Consider the following 16,342-nt stretch of genomic DNA (forward strand, 5'->3'; position numbering starts at 1 on the left):
TGTAAGTTATAACCGCGTCAAGCTGTGCTGACAAAACGTCCCCGCGTAACTGTTAATATGCATTGTCATTTTAAGCATGAAACAGTTTAGCTCATGATTTATCTCTCATAATGCAGCACTCGGGGCAGCTGTATGATTTGTCTCTTTAGCAAGTCAAGTCATTTCTTTAACAAAATGTTAAGCACAGATGGGCCGTGGGCTGTCAGTTAACCATTATTGTGCATGCATCTGCTTGCCTTCAATGCACTGGTTTATGTATTCAGCCACTTACTTAGGCACCGCTCCCTGAAAAGCGGAACCTACTCCGATTGGCAAATAAAATGTTCATTTGTCTCTTCTTCCTATTGTTTTGTTTTGGTAACACATGTCAGCAGCTCAATTACCCAGTTCATTAACAGCTCCCAATGGACGCGATGGCCAGCCCATGATAAGGAGGGCGATTGTGGCACATATGGTCAATAATAGCCTGTCTCTTGGTAATTGTAAATAAAAGTCGCTGTTGGCCGTTGTCTTTTACTGCAGCTACTGTTTTCCTTTGCACTTCGCTGTGCAAAGCGCATTTTTCTGTGTGAATCAGCCCAAACGTAATGAAAATACCATCCACTGCTCCCGAGAAGATCACTGTTGGGATGGTTGTTTCCTTTCTGCGCTGACTTTCCAGCCTAGAACTCACAGGAGATGGGGCTGCTCTTTTCCGCTTCCAGTAACCAATTAATTACTCTTATTAATCAATTTACTTAAACAGCACCAGATTTTCTTCCCGTTTCTCTCGCTTCAGACTTTTGTAAAGCGCCTGTGCAGTTTAAAAAAAAGCCATTTACGATATTTTTGTAAGTATGCCCTTTGCGAATAGCCGCGGTTTTCAGAGGAGTGATTGAAGTGTGACTTAATCCTCGCTAGATGAGCGATACTCGTGTCTGGAACAGAGGCTTTGCTTTTTGGTTTCATTTCTTGAGTTTTGATACATCATTGTCAAAAAGCCAGGAAAAAGGGTTAAAAGCGATTTTTACCACTTGTGAGTATTTAACATCGTACCCAGGTGTTCTGTTGCTTTCTGGCGAGACTGAGAATTTTCTTGTATATTTGCTGATCCTAAATTTTCACTTTTAGCAGGGAAATAGGAGCATGTAGCAGCATTAGTGTGTTTTATCTTAACCCCACTGAGAAATATTTCATAGCTGTTTTTGTTCTTTATGTTTCTAGAGATTTACTTTTCCTTTTTCTCTCAGAGGAGTCCAGCTGCTAACAAATTTTAGGCTATGACCTAACAATTGGATAAAATTACAGCTCTGACTCCTGATAAACTTGCCAAAAGTGCTTTGGAGGGAGCACCGCAACCCAAAATTTAGGGGTGTTCTTCTAGTCGTGGGAGCGTGCTTTATTGTAGATAAACATGACGTTCGGTCGTGGCATCTTAAAACAGCTCACAGGTGGCTGCGGGGTGACTCCAGGCCCCCCGAGCTCGACCCCGCTGCCTGCCATATTCATAACTAATCCGTCATTTCCACCCGGGGCTGCGGGCACTCGGGGAGTTGTTGAGTGTCAGAGTTTATTTGTCCTGTTTTGATTAGCGCAGACCTGGCAGGGCGTGTTTGCTTTTTAACAGCTCCGTGCTGTGACGGTGAGGTTTTCGGAGAGGGGGAGCCTGGCGTCACGTTTCCGCAGGCAAAGACAGCAAAATGAAGAGGCCAACGCGCTGCCAAGGAGGTAGTGGGATGGCTCCCGAGTCTTCGTTATATTTTACATGCAAATATGAGCCTGGCCCTAAACGGGGACCACTCAGAGGGGAGGAGAAAGGGGGGCTGTTAGTAGGAAATAAAGACGCCGGTTTATTTTCCTGCAGACTTTACTTTGAGGAAAGAAAAGGACGCCTGACGTGTTTTTAGTCCGTCGACTGTTGGAAACGCCAGCTGCTGAAAGCCTGCCCCAATGCAAACAGGGATCCGGGCGGGAACGCGCTGCCGGCCACCTCCCCTGCTCCCGGCCCTCGCAGTTTTCCCGTCTCTCTCTCCCTTTCCTCCTCATTTCATCCACAATTGGATGGCGGGATGGCGTTTGAGCCCCCTTACCTCTGGCAGTCATGGAGGGGACCCTCCAGGTGCTGGGGTTTGGGGAAGGGGGTACGGCCTGGATTAACCCCTGCCGTGCATCCCCTCGCCCTGACTGCCCTCCCCGGCCCCCGTCCCGGCCCACCGCCCCCCTTCGCCTCCTTTGTGCCTCCCACATCCTGCCAGGCAGGTGTCAGGGCCCTGAATGCGGGCTGAAGGCCCTGCTGATGGATACCACAGATGGAGCGTGGAAATCGGCCGAATGGGCCTCAGCCACAGGCCGTTTCTTAGGACCCAACAAAAGCCTCCCAAATAAGTCAACAAAAATCCCGAAGATCACAAAGAGGGTGTCATTTGTCATTTAGTGGGGGTTTGTGTGGGGGGAGCCGGCCCCGCTGCACGCCTCCTCGCCTGCACCCGAGCGAACACGAGGGAGGTCACTGCGTGCGCGAAGGCCTGCGGGTTTCGGGCAGCCATCAGCAGCCCCCGGTACCCACCGCCTCCCGGGGATGTCCTGTCTCAGCTTTAAAAAGTAGAGGTGGAGCAGGAAGGGGAGAACCTGTGAAATTAATCTCGTATAAATGAAGAAATGAGAAGATCCAGGGAGGGCGGCTCACAAATAAACCGCCACCAGAACCCTCCCTGGCCTTGGGTATATTGGGTTGGTTTTTTTGGTCTTAATTTAGCGAGATCCATGGCTAGACAGAATTTATCTAGGGAAGACCCCAGGCTGTTACGCCTAGAGGAAGATGCCGTGTAATATTTTATTTAAAATATTTTATTTAAAGATTGCCAGAGAAGTCATGCCTTCGCAGGTCGCAGAAAGATAACCTCACTGCCTGCCTGTCAGGTGTGCTCTGCTGCAGCTGGAATGTGTGGGTTTTACATGGTTGTCCCGGTTTTGTTATTTAATTATTCAAATGAACTTTCCTGCTGAGAGGAAGAACAGCCCATAGAATGACCTCTTGTGTGTGGTGGTGTTTGATTTTTAGCCTCACGTGTCTGTTTCTGGTTTGGAAAAGGGAGGGTTGCAGAGCTCCAGGTGACCGAATGCCTACGATGATGGGCGGGGATTTTTTGCGTGTTGTGGTGATAACTGGGGTTAAGTGACAAATAATTACTCTGTAATTCTTTCTGTAATTAAACCTCATGGCTCAGCTACTGGTAGTGCTTTTTGCCTGCCTCTCCCATTTTGAGCTCTGCAGTAACGGGGGGAAGCTGTGATGCCGGGGATCTCCCAGGACAGTGGTGAGTCGTCTCCTTTCTCCTAATTATAACTTGAGGAGTTGGAGTAATAAGATCATCAGGTTAACTTTAAGGTTAGCAATATGCATCTTGTGTGTCTGTAGACGTGATGGAGATAGAAATAACCCAGCAAAAATCTGACCACGTTTACCTGTGCTGGATAGAATCTTTTATGTCGTGGAAGCTGGTGGATCTGTTAGTGAGATACCGCTTGGCAAAAAGGGCAATACGCCATGGCTGTTGAGCATATATAAAATAAATGCAGCTTTTTTAAAGGCTGAGGTGTGCAATTTATGTGCTTAGCCAATACTCTCATTGGCTTCTCACCTGTATAAAAGTCTAATAATGGTATTTTAATGGGAAAAAATAAGAATAAAAACTTCCTTGAAGCTAATAATATTTAAGACTTTGTAAGAAATAAAAGTAGTACAGTCAGTTTGTAGTACAGACGCGTAGCTGTCGTTTGAGATTACATTTGTCCGATTTTAACATTGCAGATCAGACAAGACAAAGAAACTCGGTGTTTTTAATAAAGCTGCACATAGCAGCCAGGCCTGGTGAAGGGTGAGACCGATTAAATCAGTTATGAAAACCATTTCATTTGATGTACATTTTCTCCTTATTTTAATCTTATTGCTTTCTCTCTAAATGCTTACACTTGATTAGACATATTGTCCTGGACTCTTAGATACTTCATCTGTTTTTTCTGACTGGTTTACCTTTGTGCTTTCATGTACTGCTTAATGAATTGTAAAGCTAAAATGAAATTCAGTCAGCGTTTCAGTTCTGCGTTCTCATTGCTTCATGAATGCAAGGTGCGGGGAAAGCAGCTTTTGCTAAGTCTTTATAAAACATTTTTAGAAAGATCATTTTAGGTCTCCTGATGCTTCCCACCCAGTTGGTGAGGGAATTCACTTTGGAATGTCAGCATGGGCTGGTGTGCTCTCCTCCACCAGTCCAGCTTGTCAGCTATGTCTGTCTTCAGGTGGGTGATTTGTATGGAAGGCTAACATAGGAAAACTCTGTTTTAAACATCCCATGTTTCTTTTTATTCTTGAACAGCAGCATGGAGCCATCCTGGAGGGCAGTTGCTGAGGAACGCAGGTGTCGCTTAGGACCCCAACTGAGAAGATTTGGGATTTGTCACTAGTTCAGACAATGTGTTTTGCTCCTTTTGGGACACCCTGGATGCCTGTTTAATAAGGAAAGAACTTGAACTGTTTGGGATAGGATGTTTGTGCTGATTCCCCTTTGTTCTCGAGGAGAATATTCTCAGGAACCAGAACAGCGTAATCCAGTCTTACTTGGGGCAAAACTTCCATGCAAGTAAGAGACTCTGGGACTTGGATGTTTTCACAGCACATTGGTGCTGAGCTCTGTCAGGGAGTTTCTCCTGATGTCCTGTGTATGTTGGGTCCAAGATACTGATGGTGTCTGGACAATGAAGATAGCTTTCACGTAAGAGACTCTGGTCTAGCAGTAATTGTTCTTTTTGTTTTTGTATGCAGAAATTCATAAACTCTTCAGCTGAATTGTCTGAAGAGGCACTTTGTCTTTCTTATGCTGTAAGACTAAGTAGACAGATTAGGTGTATTTATTAGTTCAAACAGCTTGAGTGAAATTGGAAATGTAAGATAGCTAGACATGAACGTGGTGGGGGGGTTTAGCTTGAGCTTGAGAAACAGTGATTTCTTTTTGGCTTTGTGTTCTCCATTACTTCCAAATAAATCACGTTAAGAAGATTATTTTAAATCAATGTCTATGTAAAATATTTATTTGGCGTTATTGAAGTCATAGAAGCAACGCTTGTATTTCAAGGGAACACGCGCTTCCAGCATCGCTGGGGAGTGTCTGCCCTCTTTAGGTGGTTTCTCCTGAAGACTCAGGCAAGAGGGAATGCTGGTCGCCGGGACAGCAGCTGATGCAAGGGAATACTGGCTTTGGAAGTCTTCTCTCTGGGTTTATGACCGTTGGAGAAAGAGGATGTGGTCAGGTACTGGAAGAGGCCTTCACAGCTATAGCTGTGGGTTCAGCTGAGGCTGGAGCTCACTGCAACTCGCTTGCTAGGGAGCACGGGGGAAACAAGTAGCCGTGCCAGAAGCTGCCTGACCGTGAGCGTGTGATCTCACTCTCTCCATGTCCATGAAACCCAGTAAGAGTTTACAAGAGCTGGTAGCCCCTTCCTGGGTCACGGAGATGCTGTACATAGTCTGTTTCTTGGAGACTTTCCTTAAGCGCCGACTCGGGGCATGGTGAGAGGGATGTTTGGTCCTGGCTCTTTTGCGGTCACGTCCTGGACTGTTCCCTGAAGGCTGAGCACCAGCACGTCTGCGTGTAGCTGTGCTCCATGCTGGAAAAGCTCACAAGGTTAGGAGGAATAATGATGAAACTTGGGCAGAGGAAGCGTGCGGTCCCTGTATGGCAGCTCTGGTCATCATGTATGCTGGAACCTCCTTGCTTTAGCCGCTGGAAGAGTCAAGTCAAACTATTGCTCTGAGCTGTTCTTACAGGACTTCTGTGTGCAAGGTGCATCTCAGTTTTTTTTTTTTTCCTTTTAATATTAACCCTTGTCTGGCCTACCCCAAGGTTATGTTAGGTGATCCTAAGACAGGCAGGTAAGTTGCAGGTGAGCAGGATATTTAAGTGTGCTGAGATACCCTAACACAAATGTATAAAATTCTGTTCAGAGCCTAGGACAAATAATACACGTGGCATGAAGTAAAGATTTGATTGTGTATGAGAATTAATTTCTCCAGTAGCTCTCTCTCTTTGTAATCGCTTCCATAACCATTCCAGCAAAAAGGTTTTCATTATTTGTTTCTCACTTTTTTTGCTTTATTTGAGGTTTGCCAACTCAGTTCTGAGTCATGGGGAAAATGCAGCTTTTCCATATAAGAGGATATAATTGATTGATCCAATATTTTGCCTTTTTTTTCCTGAATTAAAGCTAATTTTTGTCTTTCATTTTTTTTTCTTTTTTGAGCATCAGCACCCCAGTCTGATGAAGGCTCCGACATTGATTCGGAACCAGATCTACCTTTAAAAAGAAAGCAGCGTCGCAGCAGGACAACCTTCACGGCAGAGCAACTGGAAGAGCTGGAAAGAGCTTTTGAGAGGACACATTACCCTGATATTTATACCCGGGAAGAACTTGCGCAAAGGGCCAAGCTCACGGAGGCTCGTGTCCAGGTATGTATTTAAAAGCTGCCTAAGAAAAGGAATTTCCTTTTCTGGTAGCAGATCGGGTCCTTTTACATTCTCATGTGATCCTACCCTGAGGTAGAAGGAAAATGTGAAGCTACATTGTTTAAAGCCCTAAGGGTTTTTGTGTCTGTGCATGGACGTTGGTTTTCCAGCTGTTTAAGGCAACAAGTGCTTTGAACAAAGTTTTGTGTTTTCCCCAGTCATTGTTCCATACCTACCATGAATTACAATACTGAGCCTCTGGAGAAGGTCTGTTATCCCAGTTTGTTTTACGCATTTGACAGCACTCTGCATATAATCAGGTCAGCTGCTGTGCCAGTTTATAGTTATTTAACTGATTTCATCTGGTGTTGTTTGGGTCTTTCAGGCATTAACAGAGGAGAGAAAAACATTTTAGAAAGGACAACGTGTCTATAGAGCCTTGCAAGTGAGCAGGGTAACTGGTGCAGTACCTACAGTTTACTTTTAGGTTAGCTTTTGCAGTTGACTTGATTTAAACCTTGTAATATCTCTCTTTTCCCCACTGTCAGTTTAACTCAAAAGAAAATAAACCCTTGAATAACTGTTAGATCTTCACAACTTCATGTAGATCTGGATTGTCTAAACGCAGCTAATGTGCTGGAGGAGTAAATCATGGAGTTGATTTAAATTAAACAAAAAAAAAACAACCAACAACCAAACCCAGAACATGAACTCGGATTTTCAGATGTCCAAAAATGGGCAAATAGCAGCCAAATAATTCTGGAGTAAACTGTACACCAGAGTTCAGGTTCAGACTAGGACTTACTCCGTTTCGCAGCATAGAAGCGAGTCCTGGGAAATGTTTAGTACCGCGGCAGAATCCTCTGCTGCTCTGTCGCTACGTGACATCTAAGAGTCACTGGGAAAAGCACGCTCGCTTTAAATCGGTCTGAGTTGCAAGTGTGGGTAAGCAGATGCGCAGTTGGGTGGCAAGCAGAATGTTGTATCTTGTGATCTTACCAAGGAAGATAAATGAGTAGTAACTTGTGATCTAAGCCAAAGGATACAGGTGGATTTGGTTGCTTTGGGGAAACTCTGTTTTTATTGGAAGCTCAGCCCCAGGCATTCAGACTCTGCAAACTGAAACAAGCAAGACAAAAGATCCCTCTGACTTTTTAAAGCAAGCATGCCTGTTGCAGCCTGGCTGTATTATTGAGTATCTGCCTTGAAAGGTCCAGACTTTTCCAGTTTTACCTGCTAAATGTTTTTTGCTGAAGACTTCACACCAGGTTTCTTGTGTTTGTTTGTTATGACTGTGAGAGAAAATCAGATGTATGGATGAATTTGTCTGGAAGGCAAACTCAGTGGTGCATGACTCTTTTCTTAACATGTTTAACGAGTTAAGTGCTTGCAGAACAGCTTCATCTACAGACTTGGGCCAGGTAAGAGCAGATCAAGCCCTGGGACTCATCCACACAGAAACATGACAAAGATAACTTCCTAACAAGTTCCGTTAGCAAGACGAATGAGATCTATGATATGACGTTTTGGGCTACGTTAGCTTCAGTGGAAAAATACGATAAAATGAAAAAGACGTTGTTCGTGTTTTTCTAAATCAATGACCCACAGCTAGAAGAAAAGCAGAACTCTCATTAACATAACAGCTGTCTTAATGTGGCTTTAACCCTGTGACTTTTTACATTCCTTATGGCTTCCTTGGTTCCCTTGAGACGCATCCTGTCTCACACCACTCACACCGCTCCGATGATCTACAGCCTCACGAATTCCCCAGTACCTCTGACATATTTTACCTAACCCAGCATGGAAGAAAGTTCCCAGTCAATCAATGATTAAAATACCAGAACAAAACCTTTCTGGATTAAAGATGAGCTGGGGTTGAAGTAGCCAGCCTGTGGGCAGTTTCCTAGTGCACTCCATCTGTCTGGTACCCTTGAAGCCTGGCAGAATGATTTAGCAGTGGATTAAGGGATGCAGGATTTGCCTTATCAGCATTCAGCACCTCTCTGTAGCCCCTTAAAATAGCCACCTATGATGGGCGTGAAATAAAAGACGACCTGTGAAAAGAAAATAACCCTGAGAGACTTGAGGCTGAGGGCTGGATAGCCATACTGATGTAGCATTCAAGCTTTCTTAGTCACACTTCTTTTTTGGTAACAGTATGACAGGGATCAGAGATACCAAATTTTATATGGGTAGATACACAAAGATCTCTTTGACTGCTTCCCCGATCAGACATCATCTAAAAGAGCTGGCTCTTTGCAGCTCGAGTCTGACTGAGCCCAGAAAGTTATATTTTTTTTTTTCTTCCTCTGGAGCTGTAAGGTCCAATTCCATAGAGTTGTTTTACGCTGTCTAGGAAGTTATTTAATTGATTACAACTGGACTAACTTTGCTATTCCCTCGGTCCCTCCGTGTAGCGCTTGCATCTCATGTTTTGTTTTTTCTACCCCGCTGCCCCCGTGCTTCCCCTTGCCTTCTATTCCCCAAGGCAGTCTCTGAACACCCGTGAAAGGAAGAGTCTTAAACCACCAAGCCATCTATTTTCTCACTTTCCCACTGTTGAAGGGTAACCAAATGCATGTTTCTAAGCTGGTTGGTTGGAAGGAGGGAAAAAAAAAAAGTTGCCTCTGGGCTGAGATCAAAATTAGAACACTTTAGCCCCTAAGGGGAATTTTTGAAAGCTACAAGCAACTAAAAACAGACTTTACACTGTGGATGTTATTTGTGTGCTTAATCGTGGGGACAGGAAAGGCTTTTGGGGAAAAAAGTGTTGCAACAAACTCCGTGTGGGAAGAGTCACGGGATGTGTCACTGGAATCTTTGCAACTGCTTCAGCACAGGGTGTAATAAGGAGTTAAAATGCTCCCTGGCATTCCTCCTGCAGTGCCTTTCCACTCAAGGACTGTCCAAGTCTTTCTGCCCCACATTTGAGCCTGGATGTCGTCTGGAGCCAGCACGGCCTCTTCTGCTGCCTCTTCCAAAGGCACCTGGCTCTGCTCTGCAGGTTGGATGCAGCAGGAAGGGGAAGGTTCTTTGGTCTCATGCGTTCATCAGATACCATTCGGAAACATAAGCAGAGTCCCAGAGGTCTAGGATGACCCTTTATTAAAGGAAAACGTTCCAGGCCAGGTTGGCCGGGGCTCTGAGCAACCTGATCTGGTTGGAGATGTCCCTGCTCCTTGCAGGGGGGTTGGACCCTTCCAACCCAAACCATTCTATGATTCTATGAAAAGAACCAAAAAGTAGTAATACCCTGGGAATGTGAAGTTAAACCTTCATGTATTGTGAGTAAAAATTGCAGACGCACAGTGCTTACTGGTCCAGTTTAAAAACCCCTTAAAAACGTCCTTGAGTTGTGGTGTAGGCCCCTAAGGTCTGTGGCCTATCAGACTGGATCTGAAGGCGAATTCTAAAAGTGACATTTTCCCCAGTGTAGATAAACATCAAAGGCTCTTTCTGAGCTCCAGACTCGTGCAGTTGTGGTTTCTGTAACAAAGAGCGCCCAAGGAATAAAGCAGGTAGCATCTTTTCTGGCCACCTTTTGATTCCCACGTCAGGCTTATTTTTAGACCAGGATGAACTAGGCAAACTCCGACGGCATCTTGGAGCCTGTTTCAGATCGAGGGTGAGAAGCAGCTGGCACATGGCCTTCCTACTTCACCCCAGAATTCAACGGGAGAAATTTGTTTGGACTCTTTAGTCCATGAATGGTCAAAAAGCAAAGGAAGTCAGGAAGAATTCTGAAACATGAGTACGTCCATCCTGAAAAGGCTCTTCTCGGCCAGATCCCAGGTTTAAAATGATTTTATTGAAAACTTCCCAAAAGAAAAATATTGTTTAACAAAAGAGCATGTCTGAAAATTCGGACAGATCTCTCCGTGCTGCTAGGATGGGCTTGAATGTTCCCATGGCAAACTCGTAATCAGCTTCTAAGCTTTTGTAAAAAACTTATTCCTGCCTCAGCAAATAGAAGTCCCAAGAGCTCAGAAGTCCTGAGTAGCCAGAAGAAAAATGATTTTAAAATACTTTTTTTTTTTTTTTGAAGTGCTGTACTTGCATATGATTTTCTTTGTTTCACTGTGGTACGGGGAGGGGAGAGGAGAAATGAGGACTGTTAAGCTAGTAGTAAGGTTTGAAAGCTCTAAAGTCAAATCTCTCAGCTTTAATCATCTCTTCCCAGTAGCAAACAGTGAAAAGCATTCACTGGGAAGTCATGGGGGAGGGAGGACCCATGCCAAAAAAAGTTTTTATTTGCCCTCAGCTCCTTGGAATGGTTGGAGCTTGTACGCTGAGCTGCTCAGTCCTGTGGGGAGTTGGGGTAGGGGAATGTGGGACAGAGTCAGGCACATTTCAGATCTTTCTGCACATCTTTACAGTTATTCCTGATGTGGCTTATTGAGGATTTCTAGTGCCCTTTCTTGAGAATGTCCCTCTTCCATCGTAGGTAGGATAAAGAAAGAAAATGTGTGCATTTGTGCATTGTTGTAGTAGATAACCCTGTAATTGCAGTTTTTTGGGTTTTGGGTTTTGTTGCCTTTTTTTTCCCTGGGGTACAGGAGAAATCCTTCTGGGTAAATGAGCCAACTACAAACATACGCAGGTCCAAGCAGACAATTTTAAATATAAAAGCAAAGGAGGGATGTTATTTTGATTCATTTTTTCCTGGTCCCGCTGCCTAAGGGCCCAAATTAGTGGCGCTTTAATTTACAAATACACTGTTCAATTTGCTTACTACTCAATATTTTGCTGAACTGTTCAGCTGCAGTGTTTCAGAAGTATTTGTGTAGGACTGAGTCGAAATCTTTTCAAAGAAACGGTTGAGAGTTGAGTATGATGAATCGCACGGGGAAGTGGTTGTAAGTCCTTGTTCCCTTTGGCATAGCCTAGTGGGTTTTTGGTCTCGTTTTTATATTTTTTTTTCTTTATTTTTTTTTTTTTTTTAATTTTGTGTGTGGTTTCTTGTTGGTTTGCTTTAAAAGAACTGTTTTCCATCATGCTGATGACTCCGGGTATCCCAACCAGCATGACTTCCCATCCCCATAACCAGCCGCTCCCGGCAGATCCCGGGCGGAGAACCTGCAGCCCCGCAGCTGCTGAAGTAAACGTAGGTCAGGCATCCCTAGGGACCGCTGGACTGGACACTGCGGGCATCTTTAGGAGTCACGCTCTTGTCTTTCGCAAAGGTAACAGAGTTGGCTCTGTCCGGGCTGGTGCAGCCCGGCTTCGTTAGCGAAGTTCCTCCCCTCTTCGCAGGGCAGCTTCTGGCACACCCCAAATCCATCCCCTGACGGTGCGCCCACTCAGGACTCCTGCTTCTTGGATGGTCAGATGTGAATTTTGGGGAAGGGAGGAGTGGGGAAGGCAGTTGCCATGAAAAAAAAAAACATAACGCAAAAGGGGGGAAAAAAAAAAAAACCACAAACCCAAAAAGCCCTCCATCTAAAATTAGAAGTGCCGTTAACAATACATCAGTCTTTTGACTCTGTGTGTTTTTGGCACTCGTGCTTGCAATGGTCAGGACTGCGTATAACAAAATATCCCCGGCTTTCCTGCAAAATTCACATCTCGAATGTTTTGCCCGGTTGGATCAGAGATCTTTTTGCCTTAAAAGCACATAGAGCACTCTGTGTTTGTGATCAGCCCCTTGAAATGTCAAGGCTAATTATGCTAGCGGGTTCCCAAGTGAATAAATGCATCTTGTAAAGAATATCCTGTTGAGATCAACGAAATGAGATGTTGGCATGATCACTTGCAAACTACTTAAAGGAAAAATGATAATAAAAAGCAGGATCTAAATATTAGAAAATAGAGATGGGGGAAACCTATTTAGTTCACCTCATCCATTCTACATCGGTGCAAATTTTTTTTTTTAATATTTTGTTGCAAAGTAGTTTCTTTTTTGGTATTCCAGTTCCAGATGCTTGAAAAACTGGAGTATACAATCCTTCCTTCCCTTAAAGTACTTGTTTTTTATTTTTCCTTTTGCTTTAAATCTCATCCTCCTCAGTTCTGTTTTTGAGAGGTAAATTCTGGCCAGATGCTGTGGTTCAATTTTTATTTTTTATTTTCCCAAATCATCTGGGTAATTTACATTCCGTCTTTGCAAATGACACAGAAACTGAGAAGCCAAAGCCTCACTGAACTGAATGTGACTTGGCTTCTGGTGCGGACGTCGCTTTAGGATGCTTCGGTCTCTCAGGCAAACCTTGGTTTTCCTCCGTCCACGCCTGCACATGCGCAGCACCGGGCATGATGCCGCTCCACCAAGACGAGGAGATCACATTCCTCCTTCTGGCAGAGCCCCACTTGAGTACGAATGCTCTGTTCTGAGTCTCTGAAGTGCAGGAGCTTGCTTCTCCCTTGCTTTTGCTTCCGTCGGGAATTTGGTGTGGTAGCGGCGATTTGAAGGACATCTAGGGTTGGTCTGCCTTCCACCGAGATCCGAGCTCTTTCTGGTGAAGGCAACACACGTTGTGTTTAAATCATGTACAGAGAAAAGAAAATATTGCCCCAGGTGCTCACAATATGTTTGTAAGCAGGCACATTGGCTTGTGGTGGTTAGATTTATTTTTAAGTCTTGGCAAAATTTTTCAAGATTTCTTTAATTAGTGGTAATACTGCTCAAGGATTCTTCATGTCATGTGCTGATTTAAAATTTAAAAAAATCCTGAACTCTTGAGAAAAAGTCAAGGCAGCTGAATGTAGTCTAGAAGAAATACTATGATTAAAAAATAATAATAAATAGTTTCAGTTAACATAGAAAGCATATAACTGTTACTGCATGAAGTTTGCGATTTGACTAATTGTAATAAACATTACATAAAATGTAAATGACATATTTAGATTTGAGCTACTTAGTTTTTAGTAATTTTTTCTTGACTTTCCAAAACTGATTTTCAACTTTTTAGCTCTCCCATTTAATTTTATTTGTATTTTCTTCTCCTGTCTTACTGTTACATTATTTCTTCTTTGTGTTCTGTCACACAAGACATCTGAAATCTGCAGTTACCGGGTCTGAAGTGGACATCAAACACAGTTGCAAACCCAGTCTCAAGCCATGTGAAGCTGTGGCAGTAAACAGTAACAGTAGTAAAAACAATGGTGTTAAAATTTCCAGAATTACAGATTCAGAGCTTCAGTGTGTCCATTTGTAAAAATGTGTGATGGCAGGTGTTGGGGCCGCAGTTTTAAAGATAAATTATTTTTGGTATTTTTACCAAGGCTGGCCCAAAGGCCAGCTTTGGTGAGTGAATTTTGGACTAACTCCACAGCTAGTGGGGTGCATCTGCCTTCCCGCGGCCCGGGAAGAGGAAGATGCCAGGGCAGAGGGTGGTGCGGGCTGCGGCCGATGGGGTGGCGGTGGCCGAGCCAACGAGCCTTCAGCTACAGCTGGACCAGCAGCGTGTGACGTGGGTGCCGGTCAAGGTAGCACCCACCTAGCGTGTCCCAGTGGAATGGGACTGGAATGGTAAAACACAGCCTTGCTCCTGCACCGTCCCAGTGAATTTAACGGGGCTCCGGGTGGCAACGGAGCACTGTGCAATTATGTTCATCGCCAGGCTGCTGCAGACTCTTTGATACCACTGAGTGTACCCCTTTCAGGGATGTTTCACACAGACCTGCACTTCTCAAAATGCTCATCTATAAAATGAGCCCAGGTCTATGTAAAACTTGGCATTAATGCAAATCGCTCGCTACTGAATTCAAGTTTGGGATCTGACCCATTTTAATAAAGATCTAGGGCTTGAAGGCAAGTGCTTATCTGTAGAGGAAACAATCACATACCTCATTTACCTCTCCCATGGAGCAGTTCTGTTAGTGTTCCCAAAGCATTTGAAGATCATCAGATAACCCTCTTGACCTGAAGAAGGGAGAGTGTCATGGAGAAAGCAGTGGTTAATGACCTGGGTAGGCTAATTACAACACATGTATCTGTTCTGTGCTCCCTCTCTGACCTCCGTTATCCTTCCTAAATGCTCTTTAGCAAAGCCTTTTCCTCCCTCTTCAGCGTGTCTTGCCCCTTTTTCCTTCTCTTTGGTCGTCTTCAGAAGATATGGCCACAGGAGTCTGAGGGCGGTGGGCTTTGGGGAGGCATAAGCAGGTAGAAGGAGCCTGGGAGGAGTAAATAAGAAATTTAGACTTAGTAAAGGAAGCAAAGGGTAAGGAGAGAGGTAAAAAAGGATATAGAAGTCTAGGAAGAGAAGGTAAAAAATATTGGTGAAGCTAGACCCATCCTCAACTATTGCCCATCGCAGGTCTCGCATCTCCACCCCGGAGCCTCGTCCCTGCCAGCTGCTTTCCGAAACGATTCGTGTGGAGGCAGAGGGCAGGTTAGCACGTACACTAAAAAGACACGAGGGGGATTCTGGGGGCAGGACAGAGGCTCCATCTGTACCTCAGTCCTAAGTCTCACACTGGAGTGGGAGTGTGTAATTGAGGAGTAGACGTTGTGGCCAAGGGAGGAGGCAGCTGTGTGAACCGAGCAGCTCATTCTGAAAAGAGGATGAAGCCAGATCAAACTACATGGTGACAGATGGGCTACGTCAGAAACCAGATGGCCCAGCGCGTCCCACCACCCCTGCTATGAAACAGGGAGCAGAGGAGAGCCCAGGGTGTAGCCCAAAACGTTACGCTCTTCCGTAAGGGCCACGTACGGTTTGTAAATGGTGGTACACCTAGAAACCCAGGCTGTCGTGGCTGATTCATAAGCCAGCGTGGGCTGCTTGCAAGGAAGGGTGACAGATCTGAGACCCAACTGATTTTTAGAAAAAGATCGACACAAGGCTTGTCAACTAGCGTGTCTCAGTCGCTTTCGGGCCAGGCTGGCTCACACGCTGTGCAGGCGTAAGATGCTAATGCTCAGTTAAGGTCTTACCTAATTTTTAGTATCCACAGATGATCACTGCAGCTGCTTCAGGGTGTACTACTGAGGAACTGTCCGCTTGTTTACTTGGCTTGTCTGTCTGTAGCCTCTCGTATCTCCAACAGCCTTTCTTTCCTGCAGTGGTCTACCTCCCAGATTGGCAGCGTGTGTAATCGCTGTAATATCAATATTCACCTCTGTGCTGTGCAACTTATGTCTGCATTTGTGAAGTCTTGCTTCTTCCTTTCTTGGAGGCAATAAGAGACATCCAAGACTTGGAAAACTTAAAACACGAGCTGAGAATGACGTGAAGGAAAGATGATTTGTGGCTAAAATGTCCCACGAATCCAAACCCCATCTGTTTGGTACCCTGGCCTGGAACAGATTTCAACGTGGTTCTGAAACGCTAACCTAGCACTGAAATTCTGACCTACTGTTAATGTCAAGTTATTAAGAGATGTTTTGTATGTATGTGATTACATGAAAACTTGCTGGGGGAGGGATTTGTTTTGTGTACGCCGGGCTTGCATTTTTCAAATTAAAAGCTTACCGTCCTGTTGATCGTTAGGGCAGTGTAGTATCCCAGTGTATAACTACAAGCATCTTCCAACAGCGCGTTAAGCGATGCCACTGACTGCTCAGCAAGTTGAATATAAAGACAGGACACTCCAGACCACGTAGCTTTGGCTGGCTCTTGGATCAAACAGAGTGATGTTTCCCCTTTCCCATTAAATCTGGCTCAATAAGGATAGCAATTGATGGCTATTGATCACCAAAGCTTGGAAGTGTTACTTAGCTTGTTTCTCAGGAGACACTATATTTGAGAGGGAACTAGGATTCAGGATCCTGTATTCTGTCCGTTGAACCATGGATGCGTGTGCCAAGGGCTCCTTTCTTCTCTAGGAGCTCTGAGCCCAGCGTGGATCTTCTGTATCTGTCTTCTCAGAACGTGTTTGAAATGCAGTGCCGTTCTTTCTGATGCACCCATGTTAAACATGCG

General features: G+C 44.7%; 1 protein-coding gene across 4 annotated transcripts in view; it reads left to right on the forward strand.

The window, feature by feature from the left end:
* PAX3 (paired box 3) overlaps nt 1-16,342 on the forward strand; it is a 72,931-nt gene that overhangs the window by 41,861 nt on the left and 14,728 nt on the right. For 2 of the 4 annotated variants that reach the window (XM_086754383.1, XM_086754384.1), the window contains exon 5: nt 6,277-6,482. In XM_086754383.1, the coding sequence (XP_086610509.1) occupies nt 6,277-6,482 (206 nt within the window). The remainder of the gene's footprint in view (nt 1-6,276; nt 6,483-16,342) is intronic. The other 2 variants (XM_086754385.1, XM_086754386.1) reach the window with 1 other exon arrangement.

Source organism: Chlamydotis macqueenii, chromosome 9, assembly GCF_036417535.1.
Source record: "Chlamydotis macqueenii isolate bChlMac1 chromosome 9, bChlMac1.mat, whole genome shotgun sequence".
Lineage (NCBI taxonomy): Eukaryota > Metazoa > Chordata > Aves > Otidiformes > Otididae > Chlamydotis > Chlamydotis macqueenii.